At 46.2% G+C, this 20,273-nt stretch overlaps 1 protein-coding gene across 1 annotated transcript in view; it reads left to right on the forward strand.

The window, feature by feature from the left end:
- Myo7b (myosin VIIB) overlaps positions 1-20,273 on the forward strand; it is an 88,488-nt gene that overhangs the window by 38,072 nt on the left and 30,143 nt on the right. Inside the window, exons 13-20 of the mRNA XM_029558105.1 lie at positions 3,115-3,325; positions 3,732-3,867; positions 7,218-7,381; positions 7,725-7,862; positions 10,575-10,727; positions 11,288-11,386; positions 12,352-12,446; positions 19,387-19,471. Coding sequence (XP_029413965.1) covers positions 3,115-3,325; positions 3,732-3,867; positions 7,218-7,381; positions 7,725-7,862; positions 10,575-10,727; positions 11,288-11,386; positions 12,352-12,446; positions 19,387-19,471 — 1,081 coding nt within the window. The remainder of the gene's footprint in view (positions 1-3,114; positions 3,326-3,731; positions 3,868-7,217; positions 7,382-7,724; positions 7,863-10,574; positions 10,728-11,287; positions 11,387-12,351; positions 12,447-19,386; positions 19,472-20,273) is intronic.

Below are 20,273 nucleotides of genomic sequence, written 5' to 3' on the forward strand. Positions count from 1 at the left end.
AGAGAGGAATAAAAAGAGAAGAGTGAAAAAAAAAAACAGCCAATTGGACCTATTGGGGGGGGGGGGGGTTGTGGGCCATCACTGACTTTTGAGTTTAGAAAGGAGTAAGTTGAGGCAGAACATCTCTGATCCAGTGTCCCAGCACAATTGGATGCTAAGACACAGAGGCCAGGAAGCAGGTCAGTGCTTTGCTATCAGACATGACTGTGATGAAGCCTCGGGGGAAGGAACAGGCCAGGGAGACAAACATGGACAGGTGATGTCCAGGGCAGAGTCAAGGGCAGCAGGTGGTCAGTGGGGAAGTAAAAGTGGTAGAATTTTTACCAGAGCTTTTAGGGTCAGAACCTTAACCCTTACAGTCCCCTAACAATCCAAGCTCAGCCACCTGTCTTCACCAGTCCAATTAAAGATACACTTAACAGAAGAAAGCAAAAAATGAAAAATTATTCAATGTAGCTACATTGGGAAGAAGAAAAAGTTTCAGTGACCTCCCCAAGTTCATCTTTGGGGTTCTGACATAAGGTTTAGGTTTAAATAGAAAGAAAGAGATATGCATAGCTAGGCAGTCCTGGTCCAGGTATGGTCCTGCCTACCATCGATCCATTATTGCCTGGGCTCTAGTCTCTCCTGAAAGGTTGTCTGACAAGTTGGGTGAAATCTCTTTCCAAGAGACAAGCTCCTCCTCTGGGTGGTACAAGGCTTCAGTTTTTTTCCTTCTCCTAAGATGAGATTCCTGAGGAAATTCCAATTCCTTGAGGATCCATTGTTTGGATAGTCTGATAGCACAAGTATCTTCATTCCTGGTAGAACCACCAGGCAGGAAACATTCTGGATGCAGTTTGCCTGAGTCTGGTCCATTTAAATGGCTTGACAGGGAAGAGCCCACTCCATCCCCCAGTACCAAGAAGCAGAGAATTCTGGATACCATCTGAGGAACCAAGAGGGTAGCCTGACTTTGGGGTACCTCTGTCCATAGCTCTGTAAAAACTGACTCAGGGAAGGAAACCTAGAACACCCCCTTGGGAGCCAGGACTGTCAAGACATAGTTAAATCCAAGTACAAAGACACCAGGGTCTCAACCTCCCAAGGCCAACTGTGGGAAGTTTGGGGAGAGTGACAGTAGGGTTGGCCTAATGCCACAGGAGCACAGGGCACAGTAAGTTCAGCTGTAAACCAATATTGGGAGGGACAGGTAAGCAGGCCAACCATATCTATGAACACCTTATTGATGAATAAGTTCTAGGGCTCTGTCATATATGCCAGGACTTCCTCCTAAAGGGACCAATGACTAGGTTTGAAGGGACTGAAGCCTGGAAATCTGAGAAAGAGGCACTGCAAAGTGTTGGGTCTACAAGTGTCTATGGAGTCCCTCTGGGCAGCATGCTGGGCTTGGAGAAAACTGAAGGTTGTTCTCTTAATTCTTGGGTTAATAAACTTTGAAGGAGCAATCTCAGGTACAAGGAGTTCTTTCCTAAATGGGCAACACACCCTGAGGAAGAGATGCCGAAGAGATGCAGACATGGCAGAATGAGCTGAGTAACTAACAGAGAGGAGGGGGCACCAATCAGACAGAGACTAGGTGGTAGGAAAGAATCGGGAACAGCAAAGATGCTGAGAGAAGTCAACAGTGGTCACAGAATGAATGCCCTCAGTGAAACTGGAGACATGGCCAGGGCTTCCTCCTATGTCTACTGTCTGGATCCTGAACACATTGGGAAGCCAGCAGAAGCAAGTGGGGAGGGTGATAGTCTGGTTCGAAGGCTCCCTCTGGTGACCATATGGAGACTTGGTGAGGGCGGAGGTTGGAGTCAGGGAGAGCCTCTTACAGATGTGCCCAGTCATCACCATCATCATCATCATCATCATTATTCCATGTGCATTCATGATGTGAGGGGTGCATATACCATGTCATGTTTGTGGAGGTCAGAGGACAACTTTGTGGAGTTAATTCTTTCTTTCTACCTTTATGCTACTTTCAAGGATTGAATGCAAATCGCCAAATTTGCATGGCAAGTGCAATGCCTTTACCCACTGAGTCATCTCACCACCCATTTGTGTGATGTGGTGCGTGTGTGTGTGTGTGTGTGTGTGTGTGTGTGTGTGTGTGTGTAAACTTTTTTTGGCTGGGAAGAGTAAGTTGAGACAAAGTCTCACTATGTAGCCCCAGCTGGCCTGGAACTCACTATGTATACCAGGCTGGCCTTGATCTCACAGAGATCTGTCTGTCTCTGCCTCCCAAGTGCTGGGATTAAAGGCATGCACCATCACCCCAGCACGTCCAAACTTTTAACATTGTATCATGACATTACCATCTACAAAGGTTATGCTCAAGAACCACGGAATCAAGTTATAGGGGAAAATTGCAAAAATAATACCTTCTCATAATGTTTTGAGTAAGTTTATGACTGGTGTCGGGCTTCATTCGTAGCTACTTCAGTCAAATACCACCTGTGGTTACCAGTCGGATACATCTGCTTAGAGACCATTACTGAGTTGCAGGTGAACACAGAAGGTGACCTCAACTACATAGGGGGTGAAAAGAAATAAAGAGTTCAAGGTGCTATGTTCAAGATAGCATGGGCCAGACTCTGATAACTCATGATAGAAACTGCAGAGAAGGGGCAGTGTCCAGCACGATGAGCCAGCAGTGGAGAATGGAGGGGCCATTTCCCAAGGCAGGGAGCTCAGGGAGGAGGGCAAGTTCAAAGATCAGCAGGGTAAATGTATGTCTGATTGATGCAGAGGGGCCCAGCAGACAATGCTAGGTCTCAGGGTGTTCATCTCAATGCCAAGGTGGCTTGCCCATGGGGCTGGGGCTTCTTAAAGCAGCTGGTGCCACAGGGAGAGCCTCAATGTCAGAACAGGCAGGCCTGGAAAATTTCAGGATCTGAGGCTACGCTGAGCCTTCTTGTTTCTCTTGGGGTAGATGAGGTAAGGTGACAGAGTCACAGAAAGGAGAAGTGTATTCCTGGAAGTATGTGTAACTGTATGCACATAGGCTCGGTGTGCATGTGAGTGTGTGTCTGTGGTAGAGATGGCTCATGACCCCAGAGCCCCCCTAAGCTACAGTTGACGTAACCCCATGCTGAGACCCTGGTGGTGTCAACTCCACAGCTTCGAGCAACTCTGCATCAACTTTGCCAACGAGCACCTGCAGCAGTTCTTCGTGCAGCATGTGTTCACCATGGAGCAGGAAGAGTACCACTCTGAGAACATCTCCTGGAACTACATCCACTATACTGACAACCGCCCCACTCTAGACCTGCTGGGGCTCAAGCCCATGAGCATCATCTCCCTCCTAGATGAGGAGAGTCGCTTCCCACAGGTGTGTATGTCTGCATCTTTGGCTTCCTCTCTGAGGTCGGACAACTCCATGTAGGTGGCCTGCTTCTGCTCAGGGTTGCTAAAACCTCCTCCAGTAACAAGCCCCAGCTTAGTCAGACCCTCCTTGCCTCCAAGCCCTGCCCAGCACACTCCTTCAGGAAGGATTCCGACTGCTAGGTTGGTGGAGAGGGAGAGTGGGCAGTGGGGTGGCCCCTAGTCTCTACCCTTGGTCCAACTAGGTCTTCATTTACTACAAGTCACTAATCCATGTGGGCTAGACTACCCATTTGTAACGAGCCATCAATCAGCCTAAGCCCAGCTTGCTTTGCCCCCTGTGGGTGGGTCTCCATACCTCCCCCTGGCTGGATTCTGGTGCCTCAGTTCATAAAGCATCTGGATTCTTCCAGGGGACAGATGTTACTATGCTGCAAAAGCTGAACAGTGTCCACGCCAACAACAAGGCCTTCGTGAAACCCAAGAACATACATGACACCCGATTTGGCATTATACATTTTGCGGGCGAGGTACATTACCAGGTAGAAGGTAGGTGCAGCTCTGCACATAGCCCATCTGGAGCAGCCTCTGCAAGACCATAGGAAGGAGGTGAAGAGGACAGGTTATGATGCTGTCCAGTAAGGGGTGGCAGAATGGTAGCATGACTTTCTGAAAAAAGGAAATGTAATGGCCCAGGTATCAATCATTGTTTTGATTTGGGGTGTTAGTTATGTTTCCTGTGATAAAAGTACCTTGGCAAAGCAACTTGAAGGAGACAGGATTTACTTTGGCTCATAGTTCCAGGGCACAGTCCATTGTGGTAGGAAAGTCACAGTAGCAGGAGCTTGAGGCAGCTGGTCATATTGTGCCCACAATCGAGAAGCAGAGAAAGATGAATGTTGCTACTCAGCTTCCTCTCTCCACTTATACAGTCCTGGATCCCAGGCAGGGAATGGCACCATCCACAATGGGCAGGTCTTCCCTCCTCAATTAACATCATCAAAATAATTCCTCATAGCCATAGCCATACCCAGCGACCCATGTCCAGGTGATTCTAGACTCTGTTAAGGTCACTAACCTTGGCACCTACTATGTGTGCTCTTAGAGGCTGGTCTCTTTCAGTGGCCATAAGGTTTTCAAGGTCTGTCTATGTTGTAGCCTATATCAGTATTTTGTTTCTGTGTGTGTGTGTGTGTGTGTGTGTGTGCGTGTGTGTGTGTGTGTGTGTGTGTGTGTGTGTGTGTGTGTTGCCTGTGTGTGCCAGAGGACAACCCCAAGTGTCATTCCTCAGGTGTCATCCACCTTGTTATTTGAAACAAGGTATCTCACTGGGACCTGGGGCTCACCAGTTCAGCTCAGTCCCAAGGATCCTCTTATTTCTGTCTCACAATGCTGGGATTAAAAATGCATACCATTACACTCAGCTCTTAATGTGGATGCTGGGAATCAAATTCAGGTCCTCATGCTTGAGCACCAAGCACTTTACTGCTGTCTCCCCATTCCCATTTCATTTTATGACCAAAAAAAATATTGTGGGGCTAGCCTATATTTTATCTTTTATTAATGAACATTTGAGGCATTTTCACTTTAACATAACTGTGAACATCCATGTACCATTTTTGTGTGTGTGGCTGTATGTCTTCATTTCTTCTCAGCATGTACATAGCAGTGACATTGCTGGGTCATGTGATAATTCTATGTTTGGTGTTTTGAGGTCCCACTAAACTGTTTTCCAAAGTGGCTGCTCTATTTTACATTCCTACCAGCAGGCAGGAGCATTCCAATTTTCCACACCCTCCTAAACATGTGTTTTTTTTTTTTTAATTTTAGTTACGCTAGTGAGTTTGAAACAGCAACTCAGTTCAACTTTAATTTGCATTTCCTGATGGGTACAGATGCTGAATGTCTTTTCATTTATATACCTTCAATCCATTCCCCATATTTTAATTGTCTTTTGCTATTGAGTTGTAATAGTACTTTATTATTTTAATTTATGTATATTTACATTTATAGTGTGTGTATGCTTTTGTTCTTGCCATGGTTCATGTGTGGAGGTTAGAGATAACTTGTAGGAATGGGTTCTCTCTAACATGCGGGTCCTAATTTGGTGCCAAGTACCTGCATCTCACCAGCCCACAATAGTGCTTATATATTCTGGGTAGGGGGGGTCTTTTTTTCCTTTTTCTTGGTGGTAGTGGTGATGGTGGTGGTGGAGATGGAACCCAAGGCCTTGCACATAGTTAGGCAACTGTTCTACCACTGATTTTTTTTAGGAGAGGGGGCTTGCTGTATAGCTCAGGCTGGCACAGAGCTCACTCTCCTCCTGTCTCCACCTCCCAAGAACCTGGTATTACATACACGCACCACCACACCTGGCTTCTCTCGCCTTCTTAATGGTATCCTATGAAGTGCAGTAGTTTCATTTTAATTCCTTCTGTTGTTTGTATCATAGCTTAGAGTCTACTTTCAGGTCAGCCTTGTGAAAGTAGCTTTCTTTTTTGTTGTTTTTATTTTGTTTTGAACTGGTTATGTAGCTCAGGCTGGCCTTGAACCTGAAGTGCTCCCCTATCTTTGCCTTCTGAGTGCTAGGATTAAAGCCATGAGACACTTTACCTGCCTTTCTTCTACATATTCTTCTGTTGTTTGTTTAAATAAGGCAGAGTCTCATGTACCCTAGGCTGGCCTTGAATCTGCTTAATCAACTCACCAGTTCATAATAGTGTTTTATATGTTCTGGACAGAAGTAAACTGACTTGTTTTCATGTGGGATGCCCTATTGTGCCTGTGGCCACAGAGGATTGTGGCTTGTAGCTATCTTCCCCTGTGATTCACATGATCCTCTCAGAGTATGTCTGTGTCCTTACATCTTGTTTTTAAAACTTTTTGTTTTATTTATGTGCATGTATATGTATGCTTAGGGGATGCTCACAGAGGCCAGAAGAGGGCATCAGAGCCTCTGTAACTGGAGTTAGAGGCCATTCTAAACTACCCAACATGATACTGGGAACAAAATGGGTCCTCTGGAAGAACAGCAAGAGCTCTTAACCACTGAACCATTTCTTCAGCCCTTAATGTTGTCTTCTTACAATGACACTAGACATATCGGGCCAGGGTCCACCCTCATAACTTCATTTTACCTTAATCACCTCTTTAAAAGCCCTCTATTGGGCTGGGTCAAGTTAGTAAAGTTTTTTCTATGTAAACATGAGGACCTGAATTTGATCCCTAGAACTCACATGGTAACATGCACTTGTAGTTCCAGCACTGGAGAGGCAGAAGCAGAAACAGGCAGATTCTTGTGGTCACTGGCCAGCCAGCCTAGCCTATTCAGTGAGTTCCAGGCCAATTAAAGTCCCCATCTGAAAAATAAGATAAGAAATAAAAAAGGTAGAACAGAACTGAATGACAACTGAGGTTGTCCTCTGGCCCACACACACACACATATCTATACACAGGCACCTGCATACATACAAACATGCATACATACACACAAAGCTCTCTCCAAACACAGGAGATCCATACATGTTCTAATATACTGGGGGTAAAGAACCCACAAATGAATTGGGGAGGGGACATAATTCAGCCCAGAACACTGGCCTCCCCTATTTCTGAAGACTTTTCTTCAGTCTGAAAATGTCCCAATCCTAGCAGAGCACCCAAGACCCCAGAGGCAGAATGATTGCATTCATTTAGACACAGTGGTAGGTGGGGCCGGGTGCTGAGGCTTGAAAGTTCAGATGGTAGAAGCAACTTGGTGCTGGGTGGAGACAGTTCAGACTGAGTGGAAAACAGCACACTTCAGTGGGGTGCTGTGGGATCCCTCCAGGCATGCTTGTCTTCCCAAATGGGTGGAGGCAGTGACTAAGCTGACCTGGAGAATTACCCTACTCTCTCCACAGGCTTCCTGGAAAAGAACCGTGACATGCTAAGCACAGACATCCTCGCCCTGGTTCATTCCTCTAAAAACAAGTTCCTGAGGGAGATATTCAACCTGGAGTCACCACAGGCCAAGCTGGGCCATGGCACCATTAACCAGGCCAAGGCAAGGAGCCAGTTCCTTAAGGTACGCTCCCTATCTGCCACCCATCGTGCTCTCCTGAGCTGGGAGCCTGAACATGGCAGGCATCTGTGCTGGAGTAAAGGCGAGGAGGAATAGAGGGTGGGAGGGAAGAAAGAGAGAAGGACAGAAGGAGGAAGGGGGAGGGGGAGGAGGGAAGAAAGAGAGGAGGGAAGAAAGGAAAAGAGAGGAGAGAGAGGGACAAAGGGAAAGGAGAAGAGAGGGAGGCCGGAAGGGAGAGGGGGAAGGCAGGCGAGGGTGCACTTGCTGGGCAGCAGCCCTCATTGTGGGGCCTGCAGTGCCCCAGGCATAGCTCCCTGCCCTCATATCCTGTGCTTTGGCTCTACAGCAGGCAGACTCCACCAAGCGCCCCTCCACACTAGGGGGCCAGTTCAAGCAGTCCCTGGATCAGCTGATGAGACTCCTGGCCCACTGCCAGCCCTACTTCGTCCGCTGCATCAAACCCAATGAGTACAAGAAGCCACTGGTAACCAGGGGAGACTCGGGGTGTTCCAGAATGGAGGGAATTGAGTCTGGTACCTGGGGTTGCTAGGCCTGGCCAGCATTACAGCTGTTACCTGTCTTCACTTTACAGATGAGAACACAGATACAGTAACCAGTGCAAGTCCATTGCTACCTGGTAGCCTGCAGGGCTCTGGATCACCCACACCACCGCCCCTTAGCCCTGTCCTCATCTGGGTGTGGTTGGCCAGGCTCTTGGTTCCTCCGAGCCTCATTTTTTCTTCTTCCATAAAGTCAGACTTACTCCTGCCTGCAGGGGTGCAGTCAGGGAGGGAGGTGACATTATGATGCATCTTTCATGCAGCACCACACTTGGCAACTGGCAACAACTACTCCAAGTGCTCCCACTTTAGAGTCAGGTCCACTTCTGGTAGCCAAGACCTGCAGTCACTTTCTCCACATGTATGTGGGGATGCAGTAGAAGCCTGGGAAACCTTGATCTACAGAAGCCTCCCCCACAGAGCTGAAAGCACAGGGGTTCCCAAAACTAGAAGATGCCATTTTCAAAGACAAAACATAACTAAAAACCATGTCATCAGGGAATAAAAAGAAGTATTTGTGTGTATTTCTGTGTGTGCACACACGTGCATGCATGTGCATGTGTGTGTGCAAGTGTGTGGTATGTGTGCATGTGGAGAACAGAAGTCAGCATCGAGTGTTTTCCTCTATCACTCACCTTATTTTTTGAGGCAGGATCTCCCTGAACCTGGCGTTTGCAGATTCAGCTAGACTGGCTGGCCAGCAAGCCTCAGGATCTGCCTGTCTTCTCCTCTTAGCATTGGGATTGTAGGCACTGGCACAATTTTTTTAAATGTGAGTTCTGGGGTCTCAGAACCCAGGTCCTCATACTTACACAGCAAATATTTTATCAACTGAGCCATATCCCCAACCCAAAACAAAATATTACATTTTTGCTGACAAGATGACTTGGGGTAACCTCCAAGCCTGATGATGTGAGTTCAATCCCCAGGACCCACACTGTAGAAGGAGAGAACTGACTTCAGCAAATTTCCCTTACCACCACACATGCACCATGGCACATGCACACCTGTATGTACATACACATATACACACACATGAACACTAAAAATAATAAAAATATATAAAAAAGAAGTATTACATTCAATGAGGTACCTTTTGAATAGAATGCAGTTGTGTATGTTGGGTTGTCTGGTGAAGGCTAGGATGCATCCTCCTCACAGCCACCACAGGCAGCAGTTAGGCAACTTTTATTCCTCGTGCTACAAGTCTCCCTGCCCTCAGAGTCTTCTGCAGGCACCTGTGCTGCCTTCTCTAGGCTCCAGCTCAGGTTCTGTGGTGTCTCTGGTCAGGGCATGTCTCTGCCTGCTGTCTAAGGGTAGAGGGGAGGCCTATGCTGAGGACCAGTCAGGCTCAGCCAGTGAAGAGTATGACCCTGCCCCCCAGGTACCTCATCTTTAATCAGAATCAATAACCCTGCCCATATAGGCTGATGTAAAGTTTAAATAAGAAACCACAGACCCATGGGACATGCTTCACAGGTAGCATGACTATTCACCCAAGGTTAACCTCTGTGGCTTTCACTGACCCCACATGGGAGCATAGCACTTACCCATGGACTTGCCCAGTTAGCGGGTATCCTCCCTTAGCACCCCAGGTCAAGGGTGCTCTCCAGAGTCCTGGAGCTGTTAGGAAGCACCCTAGGGAAAAGCATCATGCCCAAATTCCTCTCTGCTGGCCACTCTCTAGCTTCAGCTCCCTCTACCCAGCTACTTATGTCCATCTGAAGGAAGAGCAGACATACTGACCTGAAGAGTCTCTGCTTATATGTAGCACTGTTTTTTCCATCCACTGTGGTAAACAGGCACTGAGATGCTGGGTTGCTAGAGGCAGTGTCTAACCTGATGTAAGCAAGGTCACTTAAAGACATTACATTTTGCCAGGCATGGTGACACACACCTTTAATCCCAGCACTCAGGAGGCAGAGCCAGGCAGATCTCTGTGAATTTGAAGTCAGCCTGATCTACAGAGTAAGTTCTTGGCCAGTTAGGCTACATAATGAGACCCTATCTCAAAAAATAAAAGACATTATGTTTTCATAACAGATCATGTGCAAATGGCTTCTTTTTCCTTCTTTTGTGGTATGTGTGTGTGTGTGTGCGTGTGTGTGTGTGTATATGTGTAAACATGTCTGCTCATGCATGTGGAGACTAGAGGCCTCATGGTCCTTTTGCCTCTATCTTTCAAGTGCTGGGATTATAGGTATGGGCCACCACAATCAGCCTTGGCCCCAGTTTCTATGCTATGGACTTTTATGTCCTTGGAGACACTTTATGGTCTTTCAGGCACTTTTACTACTGTTTTCAAAAAAATCATTTGAAAACTGGGTATGATATTGTACCCAGCACTTGGGAGGTAGAGGCAGGAGAATCAGGAGTTCAAGGTAATCCTCAACTACAAAGTAAATTTGGGTCCAGCTTGGGCTACATAAGACCCTGTCTGTCTCAAAAAAAAAAAAAAAAGCCCTCCAAAAGTCATTATAGTTCCATCAAGCATTTGTTAAGTTCCTCCTAACTTTCGGGGACAGCTAGATGAGTCCCTAGGCAGGCTAACCCCTCTGACAGCAGTGATGGGAAGTGGTAGACAAGGACGGAACCTGTAGCTCCTCAGCAGAATCTTCATTTGTCTTCACCCACAGCTCTTCAACCGGGAGCTGTGCATTCAGCAACTGCGCTACTCTGGCATGATGGAGACTGTGCACATCCGAAAGTCAGGTTTCCCAATCCGTTACACATTTGAGGAGTTCTCGAAGAGGTTTCACATGCTGCTGCCAGGCCCTGAACGCACAGAGGTGTGTGCCCAGCAGATAGAACCCTGTGTCTCCTGTTGAGTTCTCTCCACTTTCCTGATTCCCAGCACCCTTCCTGGACTCCCAGCCTCCACTTCCCTGTCTGTCCTCCCTTTGCCCTCCCACTCTCTCTCAATCTCTGTGTTGTGAAGGCCAGATGAGTAGCTCCCACTGCCTTGTGGTTGAGGCTGGTGGCTATGTGATTTCCTTCTAGCTGCCTGTGGGTTTACTCTGCTCTCCTCAGGATGGTGTCTAGGAGATGTGGCTAGGGAACTCTCTAGGGCAGGAAGTCCTGCCCAGCTTTCTGCAACCCACAGCTATCCTAGTGTTTACATTGGTCTGAGGCCAAGTGTCCTAGAGCTACATGAAGGCTCCAGGCCCAACAACTTGCCTGGGAGTCCTGAGCCCTGTGTGTCCCTCACCCACTCCTTGATCTGGGGTGCTAGAAACTGTCTGATGCAGCCGGCAGCTCCTCGTAGGAGGTCTCTGTGATAAGGAGCAGCCCTGGAGGAGGTCCCCTGTCCTTTCCAGAGTCCCTGACCAGCCCTAGTTTTCCTCTGTAGCTTCGAGACAAGTTCCGCCAGATGACCTTGTGTATTGTTGACAAATGCCTGGGGACAAACAAGGACTGGAAAGTGGGAAGGACCAAAATTTTCCTAAAGGTAAGAGCCTAAGGAGGAGTTGGTAGTGGGCCACTAGCCTCCTGAGAACAGCAAGGAGGGAGGGACGAGGGCTCAGAGCCAGGAGCACACCCCATCCACACCTGCCCTTGGCCCCAGCCCTCCCATCAGTTTCTCTAGCCATCTGTGTCCATGCACTGGTCCATCCCATGATCTGAACCCAGACAGTAAAGCAGCAGCAGAGAGATTTCTAATTTAGTGGGGAGGCCAGGGTAACAGAGGGAATGTCCCAAGGACACTGCCAAAGAAAGTGGGACAGCCAACAAAGACCACAGCAGCACAGGGTAAGGTTGGTGTGGGAAAAGGATCAAAGGAAGAGAAGAGAGGGCCCCCTCCACTTTTTCCACCCTTACTTCTCAAGTTCATGCCTAGGGTCTGGCCTATCTGTATCCCAGAGCTCCCCAGGGCACACAAGTGCCTCACTGCCTCCTGATGCCAGACAGAGGGAGGTAGGAAGAACAAGTGAGTTCCCAACCTCTCCTCCCCACCAGCCATAGTGCTGCCCTGCTCTGTGTCCAACAGGATAATCCCTGCCTTCCCAGGACTAAGACGGCAGGCCTGTGCCTCATATCCCAGGCCTCAGGGAACTAGGGAGAATCGGAAGCTAGGGAAAAGACACACCAGAGGTGAAGACAACCCAAGATCTCATGCTGGTTCAAATGAATCCTGTTCATGAGTTTTGGGAACTATTTTTACATTGAGTTAATGTGTGAATTTGGGAAACAAAGACTGGCATATTGAATTAGCAAGAAGAAGGAGTTAAAATTAATTTGGCTCAGGGTATGATGTAACTGCAGCTCCTCCAAATCACATCCGGCTTCCCTCTTCACTGGTCCCCTGGGAGAAATCTGGAAGACTTTGACTTTTGGAGACCAGGACCTGGTGTCAAACAGGGGCAGTGAGGGTGAGGGAGGGGCAGTCACATGATGTCATCACCCCACCCACAGGATCATCAGGATACAATGCTGGAGATCCAGAGGGGCCAGGCCTTAAATGGAGCAGCAGTCCGCATCCAGAGAGTCCTTCGGGGATACAAATACAGGTGCCTACCCTCACTTAAGCCCAGACTTAGACTGTACATGTCCCCTAGGCAAGCCTGGGAGATAAACTGAGGCATAAGACTAGGGAGAATTTTAATGAATTATTGAAAAAACCACTCTGTAAGCAAGAGATGTCAGCCTTACACTCAACTATATGTCTGTATGTTTTATATTTTATATAGTTATGTTTATTTTTTGAGAGGTCTCTATGTGTAGCCCAGGACCTCAAACTCTCAATCCTTTTGTTGCAGTCTTCTGAATGCTAGGATTACTAGCATGTACCATTATGCCAAGTTCTCAATTATATACACACACAGCCACACACACACACACACACACACACACACACACACACACACAGTCATCTCTGTAGCCCTTCAGCGACTTTTTTAGTGCAATGTCTTCATTCTTCCCCTCCATGTCTCTGAAAATACAAATCTTAGCCATCTTGTCACAGCCCCCCTGGTCCCTGGGGCCCTGCTCCCCTGCTCACTTCCTTTAGGTCATTTCCCCTCTGTCCTTTAAGTTGAGAAATTTCTCTCCTTCTGACTTCAAGTTTTCTAACTCAGCCTCTGCTCTTTCTGTTCTGTTGCTCAGCCCATCTACTGATGATTTGTTTTTGATTGATGCTTGTGTGTGTGTGTGTGTGTGTGTGTGTGTGTGTGTGTGTACATGCACATGGGTCATGATGACAAATTCAGCTGTCATTCCTCAGAATCCACCCATCTTGGTTTTTTTGAAACAGGTCTCTCAGTTGCCTGGAACTCACTAAGTAAGCTAAGCTGGTTGTCCAGTAAGCTCCAGGGATCCTCCTGTCCCCACCTCAAGAGCACTAAGATTATAAGCGCACACTACCATACCCAGCATTTTTTCTTTTTTATATGGGTTCTGGGGGTCAAACTCACATCCCCATGGTTGGAAGGCAAGCACTTTTATTGAAGGAACTATTTTCGAGGCCTCAGTTATGATGTTTTTTCAAAGCTAAAATTTCCATTTGTTTATTGTCTTTCCTTATCTCATTGAATTTTTCTGGTCATAGTGATTTTAGATTGAAACAGATATTTTAGGGTGTCATGTTATAAGAACTTTGTGTTTTATTTAAGCCTTCTGCTTGATTGGAGGATAGAGGACTTCCCAATGTTGGACGGCAGTTTCAACCTTCTCTGCATTCTGCACAATCCCCTCCCCTGAGGTCCCAGGTTGTGCATGGCAGTGGCTTTGCCTCTGTGTTGGCTTATGTCGGGAACAGGGGAGGTTTCTGTCATTTGCAGACTCTAGTCTTGAGAGGACTGATTCTCAAGAATGGACCTCCCATCTCCCCTGAGAGCCAGTTGTGGTCTTGACTCCACACATGGTCTGGGCATCCAGGCCTTGATATCAATCCTCTCCCCTTCCCAGACACGAAGAGGTTTTCCATCATTTTTCTATTAACTCTTCTACAGCCCCTGTGCCCTGCAGAAAATGTAAATCACTTAACTGAAATTCTAAAGATAAAAATCACAGTCTGGGAAGTTATTTTTTTTTAATACAAAGCTAAGAACCAAAAAATAAGGAATTATACATGTCTGTCATTTATTTTTGAGATAGAAACCTCCTTCTGTTGCCCAGGCTGGCCTCATGTACCTGGGTTTAAGCAATCCTTCTTTCTTGGCCTCCCAAGAAATTATAGTCATGTAACATGAAGTCCAGCTTCCTTTTTGCTTTACATGATGAATACATCTTCACAATGAAAAGTGATAAAATTTCATGCCATGGTGACATACAAAACAAAAAACAAAAAACAAATCACTTTTACCAGAGGTGGCATCCCATTCTCTCTGGCACTACCTAGCCAGGGGGTAGGAGATACCACCTGTCTGCTGTCAGTCCAGGTTCCACACGTGGCCTCTATGGAGTCTAGAAGTGGAGAGAACTTCCTTGTCACCACTGGCTGAGCTGGGAATTCTGGCTGCCGGACAGATCTGCCTTGATGCTGCCCTGGCTGAGAGGACAGGGTACCTTATTACTGTCCCAACATGGCCTCCACTGATACCATGGAGGAAGATATATTTGTTACTTTTCTGTTGCTGTGACAAACTGTCTGACAAAAGTAACTTAAGGAAGGAAGGGTCTATTTGGGCTCACAGTTTGAGGGTGCGGTCCATCATTGAAGGGAAGGCATGGTGGCAGGAGCACGCGGCAGCTGTTCACACTGATTCACAGTCAGGAACAGAGAGAGCTGAATGCTGATGCTCAGCTCCTTTTCTCATTTTTGTACAGTTTGAGTCTTCCCACTTCTCACTTCAATTAACCCAATCTAGAAACTCCCTCAAAGAGAGGCCCAGGGCTTTATCTCCTAGGTGGTTCTTAATCCTGTCAAGTTGACAGTATTAACCATCACAGAAGGGGTGATCTTTTTACCTCTGGGCAGTGAAAGGCCACTTACCCACCAGGTCTCCTCTAACACAGTCCCAGCACAGAGAAGAGTGATATCTCATTACTGCCAGGTGAGCATAGGAATCCAGGATCCCCCAGTGACCTCTGCTGACACACTGGGGATAGGCACATTACTGCCCATCAGGAGTCAATGTCTTGGCTTCCTTCCCAGCCTTCCCCATCATTGCCCTGATGGGGGGCCTCTCATCACAGGTGGTCAGGGTGGAAGTCACAGTTCCCACATGGGAATTTCTGTTGTAGTGAGGTGCAGCTGCAGTTGTCTTAGCAGAGCACACCAGTTATCATTCCAGAACTTTCTGTCTTGCTAGGCTGCTCCTTTCCTGATCTTTTGGGTGGAAAAGGAAGGCTTACCTTGGAGGCTTTTTTGATCTATGCCCCTTCGCATTTCTGGGTTGTTGACTTCTTCAGCTCCTAGTCTAGGGAAAATTAGGCAAAAAAGAAAATCTGGAGAAGTGATCATTGCATCATTTCTTGGGTTCTATTGTCCCTCGTCTGCTTTCTTCCCTCGGCCTTTCACAGTCTTTTCATGTTTATTTTTGTGCACAACAACAGGGATTTTAGTTGTGCTTAGCAGGGGAAAGTGTGTCTACCCCATCTTGGAAGTGATGATCATGGACCCTTAATCAGGCTTTTGCAGTTCTTGCCAATGAAATTGGACAAGAAAATAAAAAGATTAGAAATCATGATTTTTTTTTCTGTCTAAGCACTATTGACACTTTGGACTAGATAGTCAGCTAGTTTATTTTATTTTTAAAATTGAGTTTATTTATTTACTGTGTGTGTATGTGTATTTGTGGCAAGTAGCCAGAGGACAACTTTTAGGAGGAGATAGAACTTAGGTCATCAGGCTTCATGGGAAGCCTTTTCCCTGATGAGTCATCTCACCCGCCCAGTTAGTTAGTTTTCGTGCTAGGGGCTGATCACAAGATCTCCCACATACTAAGCATGGGCTTTACACTGAGCTACACCCTCAATCCCCTGAATAACTCTTTTGTCATGGGAACAGTCTAGTGCATTGTTTCTTATTTATTTATTTTTTATCTTTTTGAGACAGGATCTCCCTGTAACCCCAGCTGGCCTGGAACTCACTATGTAGACCAGGCTGGCCTTGAACTCACAGAGATCTGCCTGCCTCTTCCTCTTGAGCGCTGAGATTGAAAATGTGCCACCACACCTGGCTCAATCTAGTGCATTGTAGGATACTTGGCAGAATCCTTGATCTCTACTTACTGATGTCAGTAGCATTCTCTCTCACACCCACCCACTCATTCCCCACTATCAGGACAACCAGAATCTCTCTAAACTTTGCTGAATGTGCCTAGAGGGCAGTTATCATGAGTCAAGTACTACTAGTGTAGACATCAAAAAGGAGACAAATTAGCTTTTTTTTTTTTGGTGATTTAGTTGTTTAATTAGGCTGCCTACTAGACTACTTGGGAGGTTAGTTTCAGACCTTCAAATATACCAAAAAATCCACAGGTGAGCTTATATATAAAATGCAGTTGCCAGGCATGGTGGCATATGCTTATAATACTAGTATTTGAGAGGCAGAAGGAGTTCAAAGTCCATCTCAACTACATGGCAAAACCTTGTCTCAAATTTAAAAAAATTTTTTAAATGGCATATTGACACATATCTATGTATGTCTTCCTTTACAATTTAAAACATCTCTAGATAACTTATAACACTTAATATGCAACACCAGTGTCACAAAAATAGCTGTGAAACTGCACCATTTAAAGAATAATGATAAGAGCAAAGGTCTGTGCAGGATCAGTGTAGATGAAATTTTTTCCAAATATTTTTCAGTTTGTGGTAGCTGAATCTGTAGCTATAGAGCCTGTGAATACACAGGTATGTATAGTCAAAGTGCTCTCTCTCTTTCTCTCTCTCTCTCTCTCTCTACAGGTTCTCCCTGTAGACTTAGCTGGCCTGGAACTCCCCATGTAGACCAGGCTGGCCTTGAACTCAGAGATAAAACTGACCAGGCATAATCAATATTGTAGTTCTTCATATGGTTTTAATGTAACTGAGACATACTATTTAAACCTAAGAAAGCCAATCCTCTAAGAAAGCATTAAAAGTGGTAAGGAGGAGCTAGAGAGATGGCTCAGCAGTTAAGAGCACTGACTGTTCTTGCAGAAGACCCAGGTTCGAATCCCAGCACCCACATGGCAGCTAACAACTGTCTGTAACTCCAGTCCCAGAGGATCCGACAGCCTCTTCTGACCTCCACAGGCATTGCACAACATGGGTGCACTTACCTGCATGCATACACATAAAATAAAATAAATAAAATAAAAAAGAGTTATGTTTTATAAAAAAAGAAAGAGAAAAAGAAAGAAAGAAGAAAGAAAGAAAGAGAGAGAGAAAGAAAGAAAGAAAGAAAGAAAGAAGTAAGAAAATTCAGTTGTGTGTGAAATAAAAGATTTGCTTGAGCCTAGCTCACCCTAATTTCATTCTGCTGCTGTGAAAAATATTATGACCAAAAGCAACTTAAGGGAAGAAATGGTTTATTTAGCTTGCAATTCCAGGTCATAGTCAAGGCAGGAACTTGAAGGCAGGCCTGCTTGCTCTTCCACACAGCATTACCTTTGACTGAGGAACTCATAGCCAGGAAAGTACAGCATGGAGGGTGCTGCTTGAAGGCTTGCTCAGGCTCATGCTTAGCTAGCTTTCTTATATAGCCCAGGACTACCTGCCCAGAGAATGATGCTGCCCGCAGTGGGATGGGCCCTTCTCCCTCAATTAACAATCAAGACAAACCCCCACAGAAGTGCCCACAGGTCAATCTGATCTGGGAAATCCCTAAATTGAGGCTCCCTTCTCAGGCAACTAGGCTGTGTCAAATTGACAGTTAAAGCTAACTAGAACACCACGTAAATACTGGGTGGGTATGGCATCCTGACTGTAATTCCAGCCTTGAAAGGTGGAGATGGAATCTCCAGAGATAACTGGCTATTGAGAATAGTCATATAGGTGAGCTCTGGGTTTGTTTGAGAGACCCTGCCTCAAAGAATGGAAAGGTGAAAGCACAACTGAGGATGAGTCTTGATATCAACCTTGGGCTTCCACATGCATACACACACAAACACACACACACACACACACACAGGCATATACACATTACATGCACACCACACACACACATGCATATGAAAAAATGTAAAGAAATTAAAAGCTGGAAATATGTTCCAGCCTTTCATAGATCTTGGTAAGATGTGAAGTGATGATAAAAGATCTATCCCTTTTTTTTTGAGACAGGATCTCCCTATAATTCACCTGGAACTCTCTATGTAGACCAGGCTGGCCTCAGTCTCACAGAAATCCACCTGCCTCTGCCTCCTGAGAGCTAGGATTAAAGGCATGTGCCACCATGCCTGGCTTCCTAATTATTTTTAAAAACTGGTTTATCATCATTCATAAATTTGGGAAGTCTTTATTTTGCTTTAGCTTTTGTTTGTTGTTTGCAATACTAAGGACCAAGCACAAGTCCTTATACTAGACAAATACTCAACTGCTGAGCTATATCCCCAGCCCAAAATTTTGAGGTAACAGCCTATCTGGCGTTCCTAACCTGAACGTGTATCTTTTTGTCTTGTCTTAGTTACTTTTTGTTGCTGTGATAAAATACCCTAACAAAAGCAGCTTAGGGGAGAGAGAAAGGTTTATTCCAGCTTACGGCTCCAGAGGGGATACAGCCCATCATTGTGGGGGAAGCGTGGCTGCAGGAGCAGAAAGCTGGAACTTCACGTTGTACTGTATCAAGAGGCAGAGAGAGAAATACAACCAGGCTATCAACCCTAAACCCACCTCCAGTGACATACTTCCTCCAAGGCTCTGCCTCCTGAAGGTTCCACAACCTTTCCAAACAGTGCCACTAACCGTGGACCAAGTGTTTCAAACACATGAGCCTACGGAGGACATTTCACACTCAAACTATAACAGGCTTCTGAGCAAGTATTGTACACATTCTTTCTCCCCAACATTTTTATCCCCATTCCCTTCCAAATCAGTCCCTCGGCTCTGAACATTTTGCAGGTTCTGAAAGATTGTTAAATACCTCTGGTTTGGGCTGGTGAAATGGCTCAGTGGTGAGGCAACTGCTATGAAACCTGAGGACCTGAGATGGATCCCTGGGACCAACTCCCACTAGCTATCCTCTGACCTCTAGAAATGTGCATGACATGTACACCCACACATATTCACTCACAAATGTAAAAAAATTAAAATAAAAAATGCCTCATGGGGCTGGAGAGATGGCTCAGTGGTTAAGAACACTGGTTGTTCTTGCAGAAGACCCGGGTTTGAATCCCAGCACCCACATGGCAGTTAACAACTGTCCATAACTCCAGTCCCAGGGGATCTGACAGTCTCTTCTGACCTCTGTGGGCATTGCACAACACGGGTGCACTTACCTACATGTAGGCAATACATGCATACACATAAAATAAAAAAATAAATAAATAAAAATTTAAATGCCTCTATTTTGCATTTTCTCTCTAGGAAGGAGTTCCTGAGGAAGAGACAGGCAGCTGTCACCCTCCAGGCCAGGTGGCGAGGCCACCACCAAAGAAAGAATTTTGAGCTGGTACGAGAGAAAGAACTTGGGAGGATGGGCCTTCAGGGGCAGCAGATGACTGCCCCATGGAAGACACGCTGTTCAAGTTTGTGTCTCTGAATGAGAGATCCCAGGCAGGAAGAGTTCCATCACCAATAGCTAAGAGCATGGATTTTAAATGACCAGAACCATCTTGGACCCCATGGTCTGGGGGCTTTGAAATGTTCCCCTTCAGAATTTTGGGCATCCCCAGATCTGGACTGAGGTGTCCTGCTCTGAAATGAGATAATGACAGTCCTTTCCCAGCTTGGAGGCAACAGAATAAGCAGATGGGTAGATTCTTGTGATTCAAGCACCTCTTCCTCATTTTTCTCCCCACCACAGCCCCAGCTAGTAACTGTCTGCTCTTCATGTGAAGCAGAGCAACCATTACTGCAGGTTTTTTGGGCCTCACATCACCAGGTGCCTTTGTCAAAACTGTGACTGCAGCTACAACATAAAATGGTTGCATCAGCAGCTGGTCCCGTCACCATTTCACGCTCACAAAGGGCATGTGGTAGTTGACATGTATGGAATATCCACATGGGGCCTATTGTGCTGTGTTGCATCACTTTATTTAAAATTAGCTCACTCTATAAGTAAAGGAATGAAGGCATAGAAGGTGTAAGTAGATTTACCCAGGAACACATAGTAACTGGTACAGCTGGATTTATGGGTCTGAGTGACTTCTAAACCTTTAGGCTGGCCCATTGACTTGGGCCTTGAGGAGGCAATAGGCTCATCCTGGGGACCCAGCGACTGCTGTGGCCCAGTACAGAATGGGGTGTCCAAC

Source organism: Nannospalax galili, unplaced genomic scaffold, assembly GCF_000622305.1.
Source record: "Nannospalax galili isolate Female #2095 unplaced genomic scaffold, S.galili_v1.0 scaffold408, whole genome shotgun sequence".
Classification (NCBI taxonomy): Eukaryota; Metazoa; Chordata; class Mammalia; order Rodentia; family Spalacidae; genus Nannospalax; species Nannospalax galili.